This window comes from Schistocerca serialis, chromosome 4 (assembly GCF_023864345.2).
Source record: "Schistocerca serialis cubense isolate TAMUIC-IGC-003099 chromosome 4, iqSchSeri2.2, whole genome shotgun sequence".
Taxonomy (NCBI): domain Eukaryota; kingdom Metazoa; phylum Arthropoda; class Insecta; order Orthoptera; family Acrididae; genus Schistocerca; species Schistocerca serialis.
In genome coordinates, this window is record NC_064641.1 from 713,352,449 (window position 1) to 713,374,521 (window position 22,073).

The window sequence follows — 22,073 nt, forward strand, 5'->3', positions numbered from 1 at the left end:
GGAATTTTAACTCTGTTGCCCTTCTAGTATGTTCCACCATGGGATACAATGTTGACAATAGTGAGTCTTTAATAAGGAACTGCACCATTCATTGAGTGACCACTAGATGAAAAACAACACACACTAGCAGAAATGATTGGTAAAACCTAAATATTCAAATCCAAGTTTCCTTGTATGAGGGTGATCCCAAAAGTAAGAGCTCCAATTTTTTTTATTTTTAATATAAAGAAATGGTTATTTACAATAAATATGTATACAGTTTTGAAGCTTGAACATTGTTCTATTTTTCTACATAATTGCCATTTTGATTGATGCTTTTCTGTAAATGCTGTAGCAGTTTTTGTATGCCCATGTCATACCAGCCCACTGCCATGGTATTGAAGAAGCATGAGACCTCATCTTTCACCTCGTCGATGTCGTCACTGAAGTGCCTTCAGGCCAACTGTTCTTTCAACTAGGAAAACAAGTGAAAGTCACTGGGTGGTAAGTCTGGGTTATAGGATGGATGGGTGAGGATGTCTCACACAAACTGTTGCAGGCGATCCACTGTTTGACAGTCAATGTACAGTGGTTGGCATTGTCATGGAGAAGGCTTATGCCCTTGCTCACCATTCCTCTTCTTCAGTTCAGAATTGGCCGTCTGAGTTTTTTTAATGTCTGACAATACCTGTGAACATTTATTATTGTTCCAGGAAGCATGAAGTTGGTCAACGATATCCCCTTCCGGTCCCAAAACACAGTTGCTGTTACTTTACTGACAGGCTGTGTTCTTTTGAATTTTCATGGCTTGGGTGAATCAGAATGCAGCCACTTGCGTGATTGTTGAATGGTCTCAGGAGTGAAATGGAAAGCCCAGGTTTCATCATCCACAACTACTGAATTCCGAAGATTGTCTTTTTCATCTGCACGGCATTAAAGAAATTGGCGAGAAGATTCAATGCGTTGCAATACCTGTTGTTCTGTCAGCATTCTCGAGATGCATCTTGCACACACCTTCTGAAATTTCAACACTTCCGTCAAAGTCCAATGAACGATGACTCTGAGAAACCTCAGGAACAACACTGCAGAGCTCATCGAGAGTGATCCATCGCTTTTGAAGCATGATTTATTCAACCTTTGTAATCACCTCTTCAGGAATTGGCAATATCCTACTTATTTCCTCATCTTTGTTATGTTAAGTAGCTGCTTTTTGCATCCTATTTTTAATCTAATATGTACACGACAACATTGATATTTATAATAGGAAAACACTTATCTATGCAGTGGAAAAACAGAGGCTTATGTAAAACTAATACTTGTCATCATCTATCCTAGAATCTAAATATATATCTAAAAACAAAGATGATGTGACTTACCAAATGAAAGTGCTGGCAGGTCGACCTGCCAGCACTTTCATTTGGTAAGTCACATCATCTTTGTTTTTAGATATATATTTCCTACGTGGAATGTTTCCCTCTATTATAACTAGAATCTAAATAGTCAGATCATTTGTTGAAGTGGATAACACAATAACAGAATATGAAAGCATGCTCCGAACTTCAGGCAAGGAAGCAAAATCTACACAGAAAAAAATTTTCTTTTACTGCAGTTGTGTAAACCACAGTTAAACTGAAACTGCCTCTTTTGATTAGCAACAAACACAATTAAGGCATAAAGGAGTGTGAGAATTACAAGATTTATAAATGGATCACTGCAAGGTATGTGATTACTTACTTTACGCAGTATTCTTGCAGTTTCTTCCCCCCCCCTCAGTATAATGTAGTTTAAGTAGTGTAGTGTGTATGTCTAGGGACTGATGACCTCAGCAGTTTGGTCCCTTAGGAATTCACACACATTTTTGAGTGAAAGTAAGAGAACACTCTGGTTCTCAAGTGAACACAACAAAAGATATATACAAGTATGAACCATGTCAAACTAGTTAATTTATGAGTTGACTTGATTACAGAGCTACTGGAATCAAATGAATTTTAGTGTTTCATTCACACTCTGATAGTACTTACATCCGATACCATGCTGGTAATCTCTATTTATTTGCAGTCATGTAATATGAGTTTTTGTGATACTAAGACAAACTGTTTCCCCACAAACCAGCTGAGGCCTGTTCACTTATAATTTGGATTGTCTCCAATATGGAACTGTCATTGTATGGGGAAGCAGTCGTTTTTTAACATATCAGCAAAGTACCTAGAATGCTATGTAGACCAGAAAAATGGAGTAGGACCAATTCTGAACTTTGTGAGATGTCATTTTGTGTTCCCCCATTCTTTGTTCTTTTTTTTATTTCTTTGGTGAAATATGAACCTCTCTTTTGTGTGAAACTTCATTCATGCAAGAAGTAACTCTTAAATTTTAGTTTCTCAATCAGAGTTTTATGGTACACACTATCAAATGACTTGTCAATGATGGAACATACTAGCAGGATACAACTGCTGTTTAACTTTGCTATGACAACATTTATGACATCATATACAGTATTTTATGTAGACAATCCCTTATGAATGCTAAAATAGGAGACAGTTTGCAAATTATGCTGTAACAAAGAAGTTTGTACACTATTGTAGGTAACTGATGGTTAATTTTTGCACTTAAAGCAAAGTATTCTGTGATTAGGAATGTGACAAGTTAAAATTGTTGCTCGGCCAGGATCCCTGCCTTTCATGCATTGCAATATGAATTACACCATTTGAGCTTTCCTCAGAGACCAACTTAAAGAACGATTGGGAAGGGAAGGGAAGGGAAAAGACAAAGGCCAGGCTGAAGCTTTCAGTTGGTCTCTGAGGCACACTCAGGTAGTGCAATTCAAAGTGCAATGCCTGCAAAAGGCAGGGAACTGAATTTCAATTCTCAGTCCCGCATACAGTTTTAACTTGCCAAGGACAATTATTGTGTGTCACTTTGGCAAGCCTTTTTGAATGGATTGAATTTTGAGTCTGTAACTAAGAGCTGATCTGTCTATCTCCACATTTACAGATGTGTATTACTATCGCATATTTAAGTCTGTCAATAAACTAATTTAGGAGCAAAGGTTAACAACTCACTGAATAGTAGATGCAATGAGTTATTGACACACATTTATTTAAACATGACAAAAGCAATTATTAATACTCTTCGAATGTTTTGTAAAAACTGAGACATATTCTGCTGGTGCATGTTAACTGTTATCACACTAGCTTGTGTGTTGCCAGTTCCACTGTTATGGCACAGTCTCAAGGCCTGGTAACACAATATTCAGTAACCTGTATGGCACCTGACCTAGCACTGATTTGATTTATACAGACAGCCACTTTCCTTTTCTTATAGAAGTTCTACAATAGCACGAAATTAGCTTTCATCTAACTACTTTTATCTGTTCAGTTTCAGTGACTTTAAAGTGACATTCTGATAAAACATGCTGGTATTCAAATTGCTCCTATTTCTGTATCAACATGAGTACATTCTTTTTACTTGTAGACAGAAGTTACTAAATGAGTGTTCTCTCAGATCCACATATTTGTAAGTGCCGCAGTATTTTGCTTTGGCAGTAGCCATTTCAACTACAAAGGCATTTTTTGTGCAGCTATTTCATTTGGAGAAGTTCATCTTAAAAACAATCTAGCGGAAACATTACAATATTGCATTAGCCAGACATGATATTTCTGGCAATTAGCCATGGAAGTAACTTCTTACCAGAAATATTCAGGTGCAGACCACGTCACACAAGTGCACCCATTGATAGTTTGTACACTCCTGGAAATTGAAATAAGAAAACCGTGAATTCATTGTCCCAGGAAGGGGAAACTTTATTGACACATTCCTGGGGTCAGATACATCACATGATCACACTGACAGAACCACAGGCACATAGACACAAGCAACAGAGCATGCACAATGTCGGCACTAGTACAGTGTATATCCACCTTTCGCAGCAATGCAGGCTGCTATTCTCCCATGGAGACGATCGTAGAGATGCTGGATGTAGTCCTGTGGAACGGCTTGCCATGCCATTTCCACCTGGCGCCTCAGTTGGACCAGCGTTCGTGCTGGACGTGCAGACCGCGTGAGACGACGCTTCATCCAGTCCCAAACATGCTCAATGGGGGACAGATCCGGAGATCTTGCTGGCCAGGGTAGTTGACTTACACCTTCTAGAGCACATTGGGTGGCACGGGATACATGCGGACGTGCATTGTCCTGTTGGAACAGCAAGTTCCCTTGCCGGTCTAGGAATGGTAGAACGATGGGTTCGATGACGGTTTGGATGTACCGTGCACTATTCAGTGTCCCCTCGACGATCACCAGTGGTGCACGGCCAGTGTAGGAGATCGCTCCCCACACCATGATGCCGGGTGTTGGCCCTGTGTGCCTCGGTCGTATGCAGTCCTGATTGTGGCGCTCACCTGCACGGCGCCAAACACGCATACGACCATCATTGGCACCAAGGCAGAAGCGACTCTCATCGCTGAAGATGACACGTCTCCATTCGTCCCTCCATTCACGCCTGTCACGACACCACTGGAGGCGGGCTGCACGATGTTGGGGCGTGAGCGGAAGACGGCCTAACGGTGTGCGGGACCGTAGCCCAGCTTCATGGAGACGGTTGCGAATGGTCCTCGCCGATACCCCAGGAGCAACAGTGTCCCTAATTTGCTGGGAAGTGGCGGTGCAGTCCCCTACGGCACTGCGTAGGATCCTACGGTCTTGGCGTGCATCCGTGCGTCGCTGCGGTCCGGTCCCAGGTCGACGGGCACGTGCACCTTCCGCCGACCACTGGCGACAACATCGATGTATTGTGGAGTGGAGACCTCACGCCCCACGTGTTGAGCAATTCGGCGGTACGTCCACCCGGCCTCCCGCATGCCCACTATACGCCCTCGCTCAAAGTCCGTCAACTGCACATACGGTTCACGTCCACGCTGTCGCGGCATGCTACCGGTGTTACAGACTGCGATGGAGCTCCGTATGCCACGGCAAACTGGCTGACACTGACGGCGGCGGTGCACAAATGCTGCGCAGCTAGCGCCATTCGATGGCCAACACCACGGTTCCTGGTGTGTCCGCTGTGCCGTGCGTGTGATCATTGCTTGTACAGCCCTCTCGCAGTGTCCGGAGCAAGTATGGTGGGTCTGACACACCGGTGCCAATGTGTTCTTTTTTCCATTTCCAGGAGTGTATAATGGGGCCTTTACCTTTTTAATATTTTGAAAGACAAATGGTGACTTTTAAGTAGCCATAAAAAAAAAAAAAACCTCCAGTTCTAACCCTGTTAAAAAGCTATGTATTTTTAAATCATTTTCTTGAAAGAAAAACACCTGTCTACACTATATTTTTTTTTCCTTTCCCTAAGAGTGGAGGCGGCAGGGGGGGGGGGGGGCAGCAGCGGCGGCGGCCTCTCCCTTGCTCCAGGTATGGGCACACTTGTAATTCATGATATGTCTTAATGTCTGAGTAAAGACAATGCATCACTTGCACCCGTCTTTGAATGTCACTCTGCAGAACAGCTTCATTCTAGTGTTATCACATTAGTAACAGAGTGTCAAGATCTTTGTGCCAGAGTAAGATGCATTCTCAAGGCTGCAGTTTAATTGTTGCCTGCACTCCCAACTTTAATTAGAATAGTGTCTTCACTCAGCTGAGTCTAACTAACTTATGACACTGATGAGCTCCACCTGTGGTGTAAAAGTATTAACTAACTGGTGATCGCTACCCAAAGAATTTTGTACCGGTTGCGACATTCCTCTCCTGTGACTTTCAACAAACAAAAACACCTTTTAACATTATGCCCTGTAAAGCAAGAATCATTGTGAAAATAGTGAGTTGTATGAATGATTGTGTGGAATTTCTCCAGAAATTAGATAAATGTTATAACTATTAAGCTGTGCTATTGCAATTTATTACACTCTACATAATTTGTGCACTTTTAAGTGGAGTATTCTAGTATTGCTGTGTCAATATAAGCACTGAAATTAAACTTTTAAAATGATGAATTTGTAAATACTAGTGTCGAAACAACTAAAGTCTTCACTTTAATAACTATGTACTTTCCAGTGCGAACAATATAATCAAAAATCCACTACGTCACCAATGTTGTTACACCATTTGAGCATAAAATATTATTTCACCACAGCATTTTCCACTTTTATTCCACTGTGTTTATAACAAAAATGGTTCAAATGGCTCTTAGCACTATGGGACTTAACTGCTGTGGTCATCAGTCCCCTAGAACTGAGAACTACTTAAACCTAACTAACCTAAGGACATCACACACATCCACGCCCGAAGCAGGATTCGAACCTGCGACCGGAGCAGTCGCGCTGTTCCAGACTGTAGCGCCTAGAACCGCTCGGCCACTCCGGCTAGCACTGTGTTTATATCACCTTTCAATACTAGACATAAAATTCTCCTCTTTATGACGGCTGTAGTACTTACCAAACAAACTCACTCACTCACTTTTCCTCTCTCACTGCTGCACTGTTATTCATATATTTTCACTGGAGTCTCTGTTAACCTCACTAAATATTTTACTTTAAGACTTCATTAACAGTTTTGTATTGGAGTAAACTTCATGTGAATGCTTTCTACATGCTGAGCACCATGTGCCCTTCTCTTTTGCAGAAATAAGTTTTTACTTAATGTTATTCCTGTCAGAGAAATTGGTGTGTCTAATTAACACAGGTGTATAAGAAAGTAACTGATTCTGTGTAATTATATATTTTGTACAAATTCCATATGGCAGCAATGCTCAATAAGTAATAAGTACATCTTATGACTCAAATGCAAAAGTGACAATATTTTTTGTGCAATACCTTATTACCAGAACATATGCAGACAAAATAGGTCCAGTTCATGTATAGGAACTTTTGATAGGAAATTAAATTCCATTTCACATTCACGTTTGTTGACCACTTTCAGAGCCCCCACCAGATGTGCCAATTCTCCTCTGCCTATCTCCACCAGATTTTGGTGGTATCCTACCACTGCCAGCATGCTTTGGTTTTCTCTGATCTGATCGTAGTCCCATTGCAGCAAATTCTTCATTAGATACCCGAGGACCCCTGTTGCGTTTTGGCTGATTCTGTTTCCTCACATGTTCAGAAGACCCTTCTGTGGATCGCCAGAATGTGTCGAAACTTCCTGGTGCCTGATAGCTGTAATATCAAATGTAAATTAGTTGTTTAACTGTAAAACACATGAAAAACAGCCCACAAAACAGTAGAAGTATTTTGCAGTACAGTGGAATATAGAACAATGAATACTTTACCCTGGTTCATTTTTATCAAGTGGGTCTTTTGAAAGAAGTATATGTATTGTAGGAATTTCTCGAATTACAACCAGTGTGTCCAGATTTTCCATTTGTGGTTCCCAGTACTCTTCCACCCTAGAACAAAAATACATTCTTCAAGTGTTGAAAGTTTTGTAACTTACAATCTCAGAACACTGTAATTTAAAAATGATAAGCCAAAAATGAAATATCAATGAAAGTACAACACTTTTCTTGGAATTCAATGGCATACAGAATAACTGACTCAAAAAATTCTTTGAAGGATATTCTATGAGTAGTTTAGTTTTATCAATTAAGCCAGAACATCTCATGGAAATAATTGCAAAGCTTACAGGAACATTAAGGAAGAGTGAAGTTAAGCATCTTGTAGACGGAGATACCATTACAGACTACAGTTAGGCTCAGTTGGAGAAAGATCGGGACTAAACCAACCTACCAATATTCACATGACACAATTTAGAAAAATGAAATCAAGTTGGTCAGATGGGCATTTGATCTCACTCCTCTCAAGCTTAAGTCCAGCGTTTTAGTCTCTGTTGGTCTGATAATCAAGACTGTGAGACACACAACAGAAAGAATGCAGGTTTTTAATCTAGACATAATGTCTTGAAGTTCTAAGTCTGTTTTCACAGAGAACTATTGTTTTTTACAGATTTTAAATTCAATTATTATATCTAACTGCGGGGTTCTGTTCCTACCCTGTACCCTGTACCCTTTCCCCTGGAGATAAAGATGCAGCATACTTTAAGCTGTAACAGATCTCCTGGTTTAAACATGAATGCAAAACTACATCATAATCGTTCTTCTAAGGACCAGTAGGTTGAATGGCTGGATCATATAATTAATTTATAGATTTAGTGTTTTAGTTCTATTTATTATACAATTATGTATGCTATTTTCATTTAAGTTTATAGTACAATAAGATAAATAAAATAATAACCACTTCAGTAAGTGTGGTCTGCACTTCCAGCTGTTATGTTTCACTTTTCATTTACTTCTTGATGAACAAATCTTAACGTATTGTCTCCTTTAGCTCAATATTGTTGTTGATTATTCTTCACTGGCATTTTCTGACATTTGAATGTCAATATCACAACTAACTAGGCATCCACTAAAATGGGAACAAGTCACATTTTCCAAAAGATGTTTATATTTGCAAAAGAGTATTACACATTGTGAAATACTAATCTAATGTAACAAACCCAGCAGTTTAGTAAATTTAATTTTTATCTGTGGAAAATTTAATGCAGTCATGCTGTCAATGACAACAGGCCACTGAAAGGAACTGAAAAAAGCAATTATTTAACTGTCTATCGATCACGATAATAGAGATTCAAAACAGAGGAAAAAGTAGTTGGTCCGTATTGAATCCACTAAAACTGCTAAATGTAAGACACATTACAGATCTATGTCAAATATTTAGCATCATTGATAAAACAAGATGCTGCTAGCAAACAGTGGTTGCAATGCACTTTTGATTCTTTGTCTACGATGACAAACACAAGAAAATGTGAATATTATACATATTAGTCATACATTAAAAATATTTTTAAGATTAATACACATGGACTGTCAAAGGGAAACTATAGCTGGAACACTATGCTTGTCCAGAATCTTTACGAACAAAGAAAAGACATTGTCTGTGATTTACACATTATTAAAAAAAAAAGCTTCTGATTGAGTGCAGTGCCTAAATGATACAGTTCCTATAAATATGGATACAGATCATGAGGACATCCAATGTATCAAAACCTTATATTGGAATCAAACTGCACTGGCAAATAATATGTATTAAATTGGGTACATAACTAAGAGATGGATATGGCAGAAGTGTGAGCTTATCTCCACTTTCACTCACCCTTCATTTGAAAGCAATTTTCCCAGGTGGTTTGGAAGATGTGAAAATGGGAATTAAACAGAAAGTGGCTCAACAACATTCACACTCTTGTTGATGCGGCCCTAATCACTAATAATGTAAATGATATACGGCAACTGGTCAGCAAAATGGGCCTAAATATCAATATCAAAAAGACAAAATTCATCATCATTTTAAGAAATTAAACTGATTTCAAAACTGGCACAGCATCTAATGCACTGACCACAGAATGAGTTGATAAAAGACCTTCTGAAATTGGACATTTGACAATGAGGTAAAATTGTTGGTGAAGAAACCACTGCAAGTGCATCTGCTGTTACTGCCATAAGCTGATTTTTTCATTATTTACAAAGAAAATAAACAATACTGCATACATATCACAGCTGCTATTGCAAACGTGTGTGTGTGTGTGTGTGTGTGTGTGTGTGTGTGTGTGTGTGTGTGTGTGTGTGTGTATGCATGCGCGTTTCCTCCCCCCCTCCCCCCCCCCCAAAACACACACACACACACACACACACACACACACACACACACACACACACACACACACACACACACACACACACACCCCTGCACACCTGTACGAAAATGAACAAGAGCCTGAATAGTGTTAACTGTTTTCTATTACAGTGTTTCTGTACACCATGCATCAGTCCACTATAGGTAAGCAGTTGTCTTTCTCTTATTTTACATATTTTTCCATCCATAAATTTTCCATTATCGTTACACACTGCAGAAAAAATACATGCAAAAAAAAATTTCTGTGTAAATAAAGGGTTTTGGATTTGGTAAACAATACCATGTAAATGCAGAAAAGCATACACTCACAGCACGTTGTTGTTGTTGTTTGCCCTGAGTCTCCCAATGTTCGGAATCAGTTGTAGCTGTAGTTCATGAAAATGGACAGCACAGGATGATGTTTTTATTGAGGAAGAAATTGTTTCTCGGCTGAAATTAGTGTATGATTCCTTCCTGTCATTATTGATAGCAGTAATAAAATTGTCTTACTATCTACCTCGCCTTAACAACAATCCACTGTAAATATGAAACTGAGTAGAAACTGCCACTTTATTTTTTGATGTAAATTAGAACACCACACTTCACTCATTCTGTGCTTTAGTCATTTTACCAAAGATTTTTATAATATCCACTTAATTGAAGGTTCTCCTGTAAATGCAGAACAAACAACAGCTGACAACAGTAGTAACAGCGAAGTTTCATGCACAGAAGAAGCACTGATTTTGTAAATGGGGTTATTAGTTATGTTTCCTGCACCATCTAATGACACAGGTAATCTTCTTCCTCTTCTTTGAGTTGTTACTATTATTACTGACACTGTTTTCATAAATACATGAATCTAAAGTTCAACTTTGATCTTCTAAAGTTGGTTTATAATTTCTTTTATCTATAAGCTTTGCTGGTTGTATCCAAGAACGCTCATAATGATACAGCAGTCTCGTTTCCCACTGGAGGCAACATTACTTCTTCACACTTATTACTACACGATAGTGCTCACTGTTTACCAGAAAATTCAGATAACTCATTTGAAGACTAGAGAAGCAAGGATGCTGAAAAAGAATGCCAAGCATTTTATGGTGTCTTAAACAGTGACAGGAAAAGGAAACAATTTGGGAAAACATAACGTTTGCAAAAATATGTTTTTCAATACTATTGGGATTAACAAATGGATTGTCTGATATTGGTTGGCTAATTCTACACATGGGACGAGGCCAAATTCAGAATCATCATGTTTCCAAATAAACCAACCTAAAAAAAAAGATGGGAGAACCTTCATAAAGGAATTCCTCGACTGCTTTCCGAAACTGCCATCATATTACCACATTCAAGCAGAACCTTGAGGCTATTATACAATGTAAACACAGCTGTATGGACTCTACGAGGAAAAATGTAATATGGAGAAGGTTCTACCATTAAGTTAGGCCACCTTTAACTTTATTTTTGAGGAGGGTAACTTTAGCTCATTTTACTTCCAGGTAGTCCAGTGCAACTCGTGTTGCAGTTATAGGCTCGAAAATTGAGTGAAGATGTGGAAGCAGCACATGGAACGTGAAGAGCAGGCAAGGCTGCAAAAAGACCTAGGTAAGAAAGATACCCAGCAGAAGTTGTTCTCAATGCACACCATGTGCTTGCAGACCCGAAAGTAGCTACATTTTTACATGCAAGTGCAGCTCACTAGCAAACAAATTTGGCTGTTCAAACTTTACAGTGTAGAATGCAGTATGATACTGGTTTGATAAAATGAAGGTGAATTGGGTGCATCAAATTTTGCTTCATATATACTGGAAACCCCATCACAAATGATTAAGGATAATCCTGTCCAAATTGTTTGTATTCCGATGGCTGCGCATATCAATACAGAAACATATTATTACCAAATGCTCTTTTAGGATTAGATTTGACACTGAAGTACCAATTCCCAAAAGTTTTTGGAGAAAGGTCATACTTAGATGGAATGTGGCTAAGTTCTCAGATCCATCGAATACAAGCTTAAAGGACATAAAGTTACTCCTTCTAGAAAATATGTCTTGATATCTAAAGAGGTAAGAAAACAGCAAGGACCTTACAAAGTCCATTAACTATATTACTCTTTTTTCACGGATTAAGAGCAAAGTCTGTGGCTGTGTGACTGAATTCGGCCTCAGGCCTCAAAGAACTGGAAAAAAAGGGGGGGGGGGCAACAGTTACGGACCTGAGGTCGATACAATATACTTTCCAAATTATATTTTTACAAGTGCATTTTCAACAATAAACCATACTTCCTACAGATTGCCACTGCTTTTATGACAACATCTCTTACCAATGAACATTATCTTTGAGGCTTCTCTTCCAGGCATAATAGTGCAGTGTAGTTCTGTAGTTCTTTATTGCTGCCTGGACGGCGTTGGCTCTTTTTTCTTGAGCAAATGTACAAACAATATCAGAACTACGTGAATGGTGTGTGTATTTGAAGTCTTTCAATAAAAATTAGTTAACATTTGAAAATGGTGTTATTACTAGCTTTTTCAGCACCAAAAACAACATAAAAGCATTAAGTCGTACAGGAGACTCTGACAAACGAATACTGTTTAAGTAACATATCCTGCCATAAACACCAAGAGTGTTCTCCGTATCTGCTGTAATTAAGATTCCTAAAACATATTTTCTTTGTTTCACTTTTTGATACAGTCTGAAATTTCATTGTAGCAGTACAATGCAAATTTAGCGTTCCTGTTGAAAGCCTCATCTATTCTACACAGCTCTTTCTATCTTGTGTAAAATTTGTGTTTTGCTACTTATGCAGTATTGTTTCTTCACTGAAAAAATACCAGATTAAACAAGCTCTATGGGCATTCTTGAAATTATAAAACTACTTACATGTTTGGATTTTGACATAGCCTGAAGACTATGGTTTGTAAAATGTTGCCTTTGTTTGGTATTTCTATACAATGTAAAAGACTGAACATTAGAAGTCGACAGCATCTACAAAATGGATGCTTTTGGACTGTGCCTACAGCACAGAGTACTTGAGATACCATCAACTGCGAGAATGCAAGTGTGTCAGCAATGACAGAGAACTGTGCAATAAAATTAAGAACAGAAAATATGCATATTTGGGGCATACCATGCAAAACAAAAAAAGTCTGATTCTAGAAGCTAACAATTGCAAGAAAAAAATTATGGCAGGAGAAGAATTGAAAGAAAAAGAATGTCTTGGTGTTCAACATTATGTGACAGATGATATTTTATGATATCCAAACACTGATACACCCTATAGTAAACAAGAGACTATGGAAAAGAATGATTTTAAACATCCATTAGTGAAACAGATTGGAAAGTGAAAAAGAAGCAGCTTCTGTCACAATCTTCTGAAGACACAAAAGTGTCTTAGGTGTTGTGACTTCTGATTATGGAGCTTCTTGAAGTCAGATGTACACACTGTGTCTGGTTTTATTCATGAAAGATGCTATTCATCATATTGTGAAATCCTGCCGAGTGTTGTTGAATATCCAGGACATGTTACCATGAGTGATGGGTGTCACATCGACTGTCTGTGATCATAGGTAACATGTAGATTGTAGTATGCTATTACAGAAATTACTGATGAGTCATCTGTTGATGAAAAATAGCTGTTATGCAATTCCAGCTGTTATGCAATGTTGGGAGTCTCCAAAACCTCAAAATTCCAATCAACACAATCTGGAACCACAACACCCTAACTCAGTAGTTAACCTTTCCTCCAAACCTCTCTCCCAATCCGAAACCTCTGTCCTATCCAAAGGCCTCGCCTTCAGCCCCACTCCCAGATTCAACCAAACAGCCCTCGTCAAAGATTTACTGTCCTACACTCGTACTCTCTGCTGGAAATATCACTTTGCCACGACGAAAAATGATCCTAATCCTACTCCTAATGATCCAACTCCCCAAGACACTATCCAAATTGAACCCTGCCTGGAACAGTTACGTCCTCCGTCACAGCGGGACCCACCTCCTCTTCCTCAAAATCACCCTCTCCAAACCTTCCAGGAATTTCTGACTTCCAGCCTTGCCTCTCAATCCTTCTTAAAAAAACTTAATCCTACTCCCAACATCACCACTGCTGAAGCCCAAGCTATCTGTGATCTGAAGGCTGACCGTTCCATCGTCATTCTTCCGGCGGACAAGGGTTCCATGACCGTGGTACTTGATCGTCGGGAGTACGTGGCTGAGGGACTGTGTCAGCTTTCAGACAACACTACATACAAAGTTTGCCAAGGTAATGCCATTCCTGACGTCCAGGCGGAGCTTCAAGGAATCCTCAGAACCTTAGGCCCCCTACAAAACCTTTCATCTGACTCCATCAACCTCCTGACTCCACCAACACCCCGCACACCTACCTTCTACCTTCTTCCTAAAATTCACAAACCCAATCATCCCTGCCATCCCATTGTAGCTGGTTACCAAGCCCCCACAGAACGTAGATCAACACCTTCAACCCATTACATGCAGTCTCCCATCCTTCATCAAAGACACAAACCACTTTCTCAAACGCCTGGAATCCTTACCCAGTCTGTTACCCCCGGAAACCATCCTTGTAACCATTGATGCCACTTCTTTATACACAAATATTCTGCACGTCCAGGGCCTCGCTGCGATGGAGCACTTCCTTTCACACCGATCACCTGCCACCCTACCTAAAACCTCTTTCCTCATTACCTTAGCCAGCTTCATCCTGACCCACAACTTCTTCACTTTTGAAGGCCAGACATACCAACAATTAAAGGGAACAGCCATGGGTACCAGGATGGCCCCCTCGTACGCCAACCTATTCATGGGTCGCTTAGAGGAAGCCTTCTTGGTCACCCAGGCCTGCCAACCCAAAGTTTGGTACAGATTTATTGATGACATCTTCATGATCTGGACTCCAGTGAAGAAGAATTCCAGAATTTCCTCTCCAACCTCAACTCCTTTGGTTCCATCAGATTCACCTGGTCCTACTCCAAATCCCATGCCACTTTCCTTGATGTTGACCTCCATCTGTCCAATGGCCAGCTTCACACGTCCATCCACATCAAACCCACCAACAAGCAACAGTACCTCCATTACGATAGCTGCCACCTATTCCACATCAAACGGTCTCTTCCCTATAGCCTAGGTCTTCGTGGCAAACGAATCTGCTCCAGTCCGGAATCCCTGAACCATTACACCAGCAACCTGAAAACAGCTTTCGCATCCCGCAACTACCCTCCCGACCTGGTACAGAAGCAAATAACCAGAGCCACTTCCTCATCCCCTCAAACCCAGAACCTCCCACAGAAGAACCACAAAAGTGCCCCACTTGTGACAGGATACTTTCCGAGACTGGATCAGACTCTGAATGTGGCTCTCCAGCAGGGATACGACTTCCTCAAATCCTGCCCTGAAATGAGATCCATCCTTCATGAAATCCTCCCCACTCCACCAAGAGTGTCTTTCCGCCGTCCACCTAACCTTCATAACCTCTTAGTTCATCCCAATGAAATCCCCAAACCACCTTCCCTACCCTCTGGCTCCCACCCTTGTAACTGCCCCCAGTGTAAAACCTGTCCCATGCACCCTCCCACCACCACCTACTCCAGTCCTGTAACCCGGAAGGTGTACACGATCAAAGGCAGAGCCACGTGTGAAAGCACCCACGTGATTTACCAACTAACCTGCCTACACTGTGAAGCTTTCTATGTGGGAATGACCAGCAAAAAACTGTCCATTCGCATGAATGGACACAGGAAGACAGTGTTTGTTGGTAATGAGGATCACCCTGTGGCTAAACATGCCTTGGTGCACGGCCAGCACATCTTGGCACAGTGTTACACCATCCGGGTTATCTGGATAGTTCTCACTAACACCAACCTGTCAGAACTCCGGAGATGGGAACTTGCCCTTCAGTATATCCTCTCTTCTCGTTATCCACCAGGCCTCAACCTCCGCTAATTTCAAGTTGCCGCCGCTCATACCTCACCTGTCTTTCAACAACATCTTTGCCTCTTTACTTCCGCCTCGACTGACATCTCTGCCCAAACTCTTTGCCTTTACAAATGTCTGCTTGTGTCTGTGTATGTGCGGATGGATATGTGTGTGTGTGTGCGCGCGAGTGTATACCCGTCCTTTTTTCCCCCTAAGGTAAGTCTTTCTGCTCCCGGGATTGGAATGACTCCTTACCCTCTCCCTTAAAACCCACATCCTTTCGTCTTTCCCTCTCCTTCCCTCTTTCCTGACGAAGCAACCATTGGTTGCGAAAGCTAGAATTTTGTGCGTATGTTTGTGTGTCTATCGACCTGCCAGCGCTTTTGTTTGGTAAGTCTCATATATATATATATATATATATATATATATATATATATATATATATATATATATATATATATATAAAGGGAGACATTCCACATAGGAAAAATATATCTAAAAACAAAGATGATGTGACTTACCAAATGAAAGTGCTGGCAGGTCGACAGACACACAAACAAACACAAACATACACACAAAATTCAAGCTTTCGCAACAAACTGTTGCCTCATCAGGAAAGAGGGAAGGAGAGGGAAAGACGAAAGGATGTGGGTTTTAAGGGAGAGGGTAAGGAGTCATTCCAATCCCGGGAGCGGAAAGACTTACCTTAGGGGGGAAAAAAGGAAAAAAGGACGGGTATACACTCGCACACACACACATATCCATCCACACATATCCAGACACAAGCCATGTGTCTGGATATGTGTGCATGGATATGTGTGTGTGTGCGAGTGTATACCCGTCCTTTTTTCCTTTTTTCCCCCCTAAGGTAAGTCTTTCCGCTCCCGGGATTGGAATGACTCCTTACCCTCTTCCTTAAAACCCACATCCTTTCGTCTTTCCCTCTCCTTCCCTCTTTCCTGATGAGGCAACAGTTTGTTGCGAAAGCTTGAATTTTGTGTGTATGTTTGTGTTTGTTTGTGTGTCTGTCGACCTGCCAGCACTTTTTTATATATATATATATATATATATATATATATATATATATATATATATATTGAATTGCATAACAGCTATTTTTCAACAACAGATGACTCATCAGTAGTTTCTATAGTAGCATACTACAATCTACATGTTACCTATGATCACCTATGATCACAGACAGTCAACATGAAGCCCATCACTCATGGTAACATGTCTTGGATATTGAACAACGCTCAACAGGATTTCACAATATGATGAATAGCATCTTTCATGAATAAAGCCAGACACTGTGCGTACATCTGACTCCAAGTAGCCCCATAATCAGAAGTCACACTGCATTATTCTCATCTGTCACCAAAAAAGTTTAAAATGAACACTGCCAGTTTCCTCAGAGAAAAAGGGACCAATAATGAATTTGGGGAATATGTGTGGGAGCCTTTAACTATATTTTAGTAAGGATTAAGTTGCAACCAGTGTGGATTTCAATATTCAATCTAGATGTTCACATACTTATGCTGTTAACAACTTTAAGATGGGGAACAGATATCAATCCACATTGAAGACACCAGCTTAATGTCTGGAACAATCTAGAAATGAAAGCTTTATGATTTACACAAGGACTATAAATGACAGTGCTCTGCTGGCTCAGGATTTGGCCATGTTATGTCACATCCTGGTATTAAGAAGAACAGAGTCAAGGTCCAGGCTGTGAGCATAGTTCTGCAAAGGATCGTTTTGTTAATCCACATTTCTGAAACAAAGCTGGAGAAACACTCATCACATAGAAAATCAGAAATGTAGATTAACAGAATTTATTTACAAATATCAGGATATATCAGACTAAATTGAGCTGTAAGTAATATAAAATTATAAAAATACAGATATGGAAAGTTGGAGCACTTATTTAAGAATAATAGTTAGGCAAACAGCAAAAGCTATGAAGTAGTCAGAAGCTAGAATCAGAAATGGAACAAGGCAACTATTGAAGAATGGATAAGAATACATGGAAAATGGTAACAGGAATATAATGGAATAAGCAGACGCACACAGAAATGTTTGAAATATATCTGAACAGGTTTGGGACAGTAGATGGAAAATTCGATAAGACAAAAAACTGAAAAGAAAAGGATAATAATGTGAATGTATCACATTTCATCAGTTAAGATGATATATGGCAAAGCAACTTCCTAGAGAGAGAGAAGTGCAGTCCAAGATTTCTTTAAATGTTTGTATAGTTCAAAATACAAATCAGAAATATAGATAGTTAATAATGAAAATGATGACATACTGGTAGTACGGTCACAGGAGTGTATAGCTATTCCAGAGATGACAGTGGATCAAAAGAAATGATTAAACTGGAGGCTGATACAGAAGTAAGTTTTATAGACTGTTGATTTTGGAAATGTATAAGATTTCATTAAAATTATCATCAATTTACCAGGGGAAAAAAAACAGTAGATTTTAATCAAGCTCAAGGACAATCTGGTATCAAAAGTGGATGCAGCACCATAAGTCATTAACAAAATTATATAATTAGTGGAGCAATGAGTGTAAGTTTTGATCTGAATGAGGAGTCAGGCAGGCAAGAAGATTCCATCACACCGAGTTTCTTCTCAGCAGCCCTATAGGAAGTTTTGAAATCAAACTGAGAAAAGAGATAAGAATGTGTGTTACTGGATCATACCTGAACCATCTTTATTTTTCTGATGACACATTTTTCTACTTAAAACCTGCAATCTTGCATTTTTTGTAACTGTCAAGTGTAGAGTCAGGCAGGCCATAGCACAATTGTCATTTCACAGAGCTCATAAGCAGTCAGCTTCCACTGGTGACATGTCAGGAGGATAGCGTACTGCATATCTAGGTTTCTCTCTGTGCTTTCATAGTTCATTTCTTCTGTTAGACCTGCCTGTAGAAGATATGCATGTTGTGTGCAGACAGAGGAGGAGATGGCCACAATTTGCAAACAGCTGATTGTGCATTTGGGTACAGTCAGCCACCTTCAGGCTACTGCCTCTTGATGTAGTGATGGCAGAGAATTCGGCATGTGATACAGGACACCTCATGTATCACAACAACAGGTTCACGTTCGAGGCACAGGGCCAATGTGGAGACTGGCTGTCTCACCCCATCTAATCACTCTGTGAGTGGATAGGTGGCTGTTCCTTCAGCAGGGTCTGAGCAGGCACAGGGGAGGGGCAGAGGTTTGATAGTTATTGGGAGCTCAAACAGTAGGCGCATTATATAGACCCTGAAGGAAATAGTGTTCATGCAGGAAAGAAAGCCAATGCACACTCAGTGTGTCTGCCAAGGGGCCTCACCTGAGATGAGGAAGCCTGGTCTGTGGCAATCGAGCATGCAGGGAGTGCAGTTGTCTATGAGCATGTCAGCACCAAAGATGCCTGTCACTTGGGTCCTAGGTCACCCTCAGTCTGTACAGGCAACCGGCAGAGCCGGTGAAAGCTGTTGGCTTCATGTGTGGGGTGAGCAGAAATTTGTAGCATTGTTCTCAGAGTGGACTGGGGTCCTTTCATTTGGAGCCAAGTGGAGGAACTCAACCAAAGGCTTCACTGACTCTGTGACAACCTCGGCTGCAGATTCCTGGACCTGCATTTTCTGGTGGAGAATTGAAGGACTCCCAGGTAGCAACTATTTGTGGAGTGATATGGGGATTTTTTAGGTTACATGGTAGTTTGAAGTAATCTGATGAACAATCACTAGGTGACATACAGATAGTGAAATCAGACTACATTTAGCAAAATCATATTGCATTCAGAGTAAAGACACTTCGACTGTCAAAATTTTAGCAGTGAACTGTCTAAGTTTCCAAATTACTGCCCTTTAGGAATTTCTCAAGTTCAAATTATTCTTGGGGCCAAGAGCTGGCTGCAACCCGAAGTAGAACGATCAGATGTCCAGTGATTTATGGAACATACACTGGAAAGACAGATTAGATGTCGTGAGGGGGAGTGTTCATTGCAGTTGACAAAAATATTGCCTCTACCGAGGTCAAATTTGAATGTCACAGAAATTAAAATTATCTAGTCACGTATAACAGATCTACATAAAACCAGGTTAATTGTTGGATGTTTTTACCAGCCACCCAACTCCAATGTGACAGTTTTATAGTCATTCAAATAATGACTACAGTCCAGATCATGCAATATTAGCTACAGGTGACTTTGACCTACTGAGTATCGACTGGGACATCTAAAGATTCATTGCAGAGAGTGCAGACACAGGCAGTCTTGCAAAGTACTTTTCAGCACATATTCCCACAACTGTCTTGAGCAGATAGTTTCACAGGCCACAACATGCAATGGAAATATTTCAGACCTTGCAGCTACAAACAGGCCTGTCTTTATCAATGGCATCAGAGACAGGGATTAGTGACCATGATGTCATAGTGACCATACCAACTAAAGTTAATAAATCAATCAAGAAACTTGGAAGAATATTTATGCTAAAAAAAGCAGGTTGTTAGCATCCCACATAGACAATTAATGGACATAATTTATTTACAGTGTGAAGGACATAGAGAATTTATGGACAAAGTTTAAATGGATTGTAAACCATACTCTGCAGACCTACGTGCCAGGTAAGTTGATTAAGGACAGAAAAGACCCACTGTGGTTTAACAACAAAATGCTGACAATGATGAGGGTGCAAAGGCTGTCACACTCTCAAGTCAAACGAGAACATGAAAACGACAGAAGGCAAAAGTTAGTAGAGGTTCATGTGTCTGTAAATAGATTGAGGCACAAAGCCTACAACTATCACTGTCATGCCTCTGCAAAAGATCTTGCCGAGAACACGAGAAAATTCTGGTTCTACATAAAAAAGCTAAGTGGATTTAGGGATTCTACCCAGTCACTCACTGACCAGTCTGGTGTGCAGCAGAAGGAAAGCTGAACTTTCAAATGTCGCATTTAAGAAATCATTCCCACAGGAGAATCATACAAGCATCACGTCATTTGACCATCACACAGGCTCTTGAATCAAGGACATAGTGACAGACATCCCCAGCATAGAGAAACAACTGAAAGAGTTGACAGCAAATAATTCACCAGGTCCGGATGGAATCCCAATTTGATTTTACAAAGAGTACTCTTATGGCACTGGTCCCTTCCTTTAGAGCATTTATCGCTAATCTATCATCCACAGCCTAGTCCCAGGTGACTGGAATAAAGCGAAGGTGACTTTAGCATATAAGAAGGGTAAAAGAACAGACCTGCAAAATTGAAGACCAATATCCATAACATCATTTTGCTGCAGAATTCTTGAACATATTCTCAGTTTGAATATAACAAATTTCCTTGAAATGGAAAAGCATCTGTCCACAAGTAAGCATGGTTTAGAAAGCATCACTTATGCGAAACTCGGGTTGCTCTTCTCTCACATGATATCCTGAAAATTATGGATGAAGGGCAATAGGATGATTCCATATTCCTGATTTTCAAAAAGGATTTGACTCAGTGCTCCACTGCAGACTGTTAACAAAGATACAAGTATACAGAACAGGTTGCCAGATACGTAAGTGGTTTGAAAACTTCTTAAGTAGTAGAACCCAGTACATGCTCTCGATGGTGAATGTTCAACAGACACAAGGGTATCATCAGGTGTGCACCACGGAAGCGTGATAGGAGTGTTGTTATTTTCTACATACATAAGTGAGTGGGTCAGGAGAAATCTGTGGCTGTTTGCTATTGATGCTGTGGTGTACAAGGAGGTGTCATAGTTGAATGACTCTAGGATGATATAAGATGACTTAGACAAAATTTGTAGTTGGTGTGATAAATGGCAGATAGCTCTAAATTCAGATAAATGTAAGTTAATGCAGATGAGTAAGGAAAACAAACTGGTAATGTTGGAATAATTATTAATAGTGTACTACGTGATACAGTCACGTCAATTAGGCCCTAAATATCTAGTTGTAATGCTGCAAACTGATATGAAATGATATGAGCTTGTAAGGATTATAGAAGGGAAGGCAAATGGTCAACTCTGATTTATTGGTAGAACCTTAGGAAAGTGTGGTTTATTTGTAAAGGAGAGTGCTTATAGAATACTAGTACAACCCGTTTTTAAGTACTGCTCGAATGTTTGGGTTACCCATTAGGTCTGATTAAAGAAAGACATTGAAGCAATTCAAAGGTGGGCTCCTAGATTTGTTACCTGTAAGGTTTGATGAACAGGAGCTACCAGGTTGAGATTCATTGGGAGAGTGCTTAGAAAATGTAGTCCATCAACAAAGGAGGTGGCTTACAAAACACTCGTTCGACCTATACTTGAGTATTGCTCATCAGTGTGGGATCCGTACCAGGTCGGGTTGACGGAGGAGATAGAGAAGATCCAAAGAAGAGCGGCGCGTTTCGTCACCGGGTTATTTGGTAACCGTGATAGCGTTACGGAGATGTTTAATAAACTCAAGTGGCAGACTCTGCAAGAGAGGCGCTCTGCATCGCGGTGTAGCTTGCTCGCCAGGTTTCGAGAGGG

The 22,073-nt window shown here is 40.2% G+C and overlaps 1 protein-coding gene across 2 annotated transcripts in view; it reads right to left on the reverse strand.

The window, feature by feature from the left end:
• Positions 1-6,671: 6,671 nt before the first annotated feature.
• Positions 6,672-22,073, reverse strand: part of LOC126474869 (ribonuclease P protein subunit p25-like protein) — a 50,313-nt gene continuing 34,911 nt past the window's right edge. For both annotated transcript variants that reach the window (XM_050102350.1, XM_050102351.1), the window contains exons 4-5: positions 7,238-7,354; positions 6,672-7,124 (exon numbers count right to left, since the gene is read on the reverse strand). In XM_050102350.1, the coding sequence (XP_049958307.1) occupies positions 6,866-7,124; positions 7,238-7,354 (376 nt within the window). In that variant the 3' untranslated portion in view covers positions 6,672-6,865. The remainder of the gene's footprint in view (positions 7,125-7,237; positions 7,355-22,073) is intronic.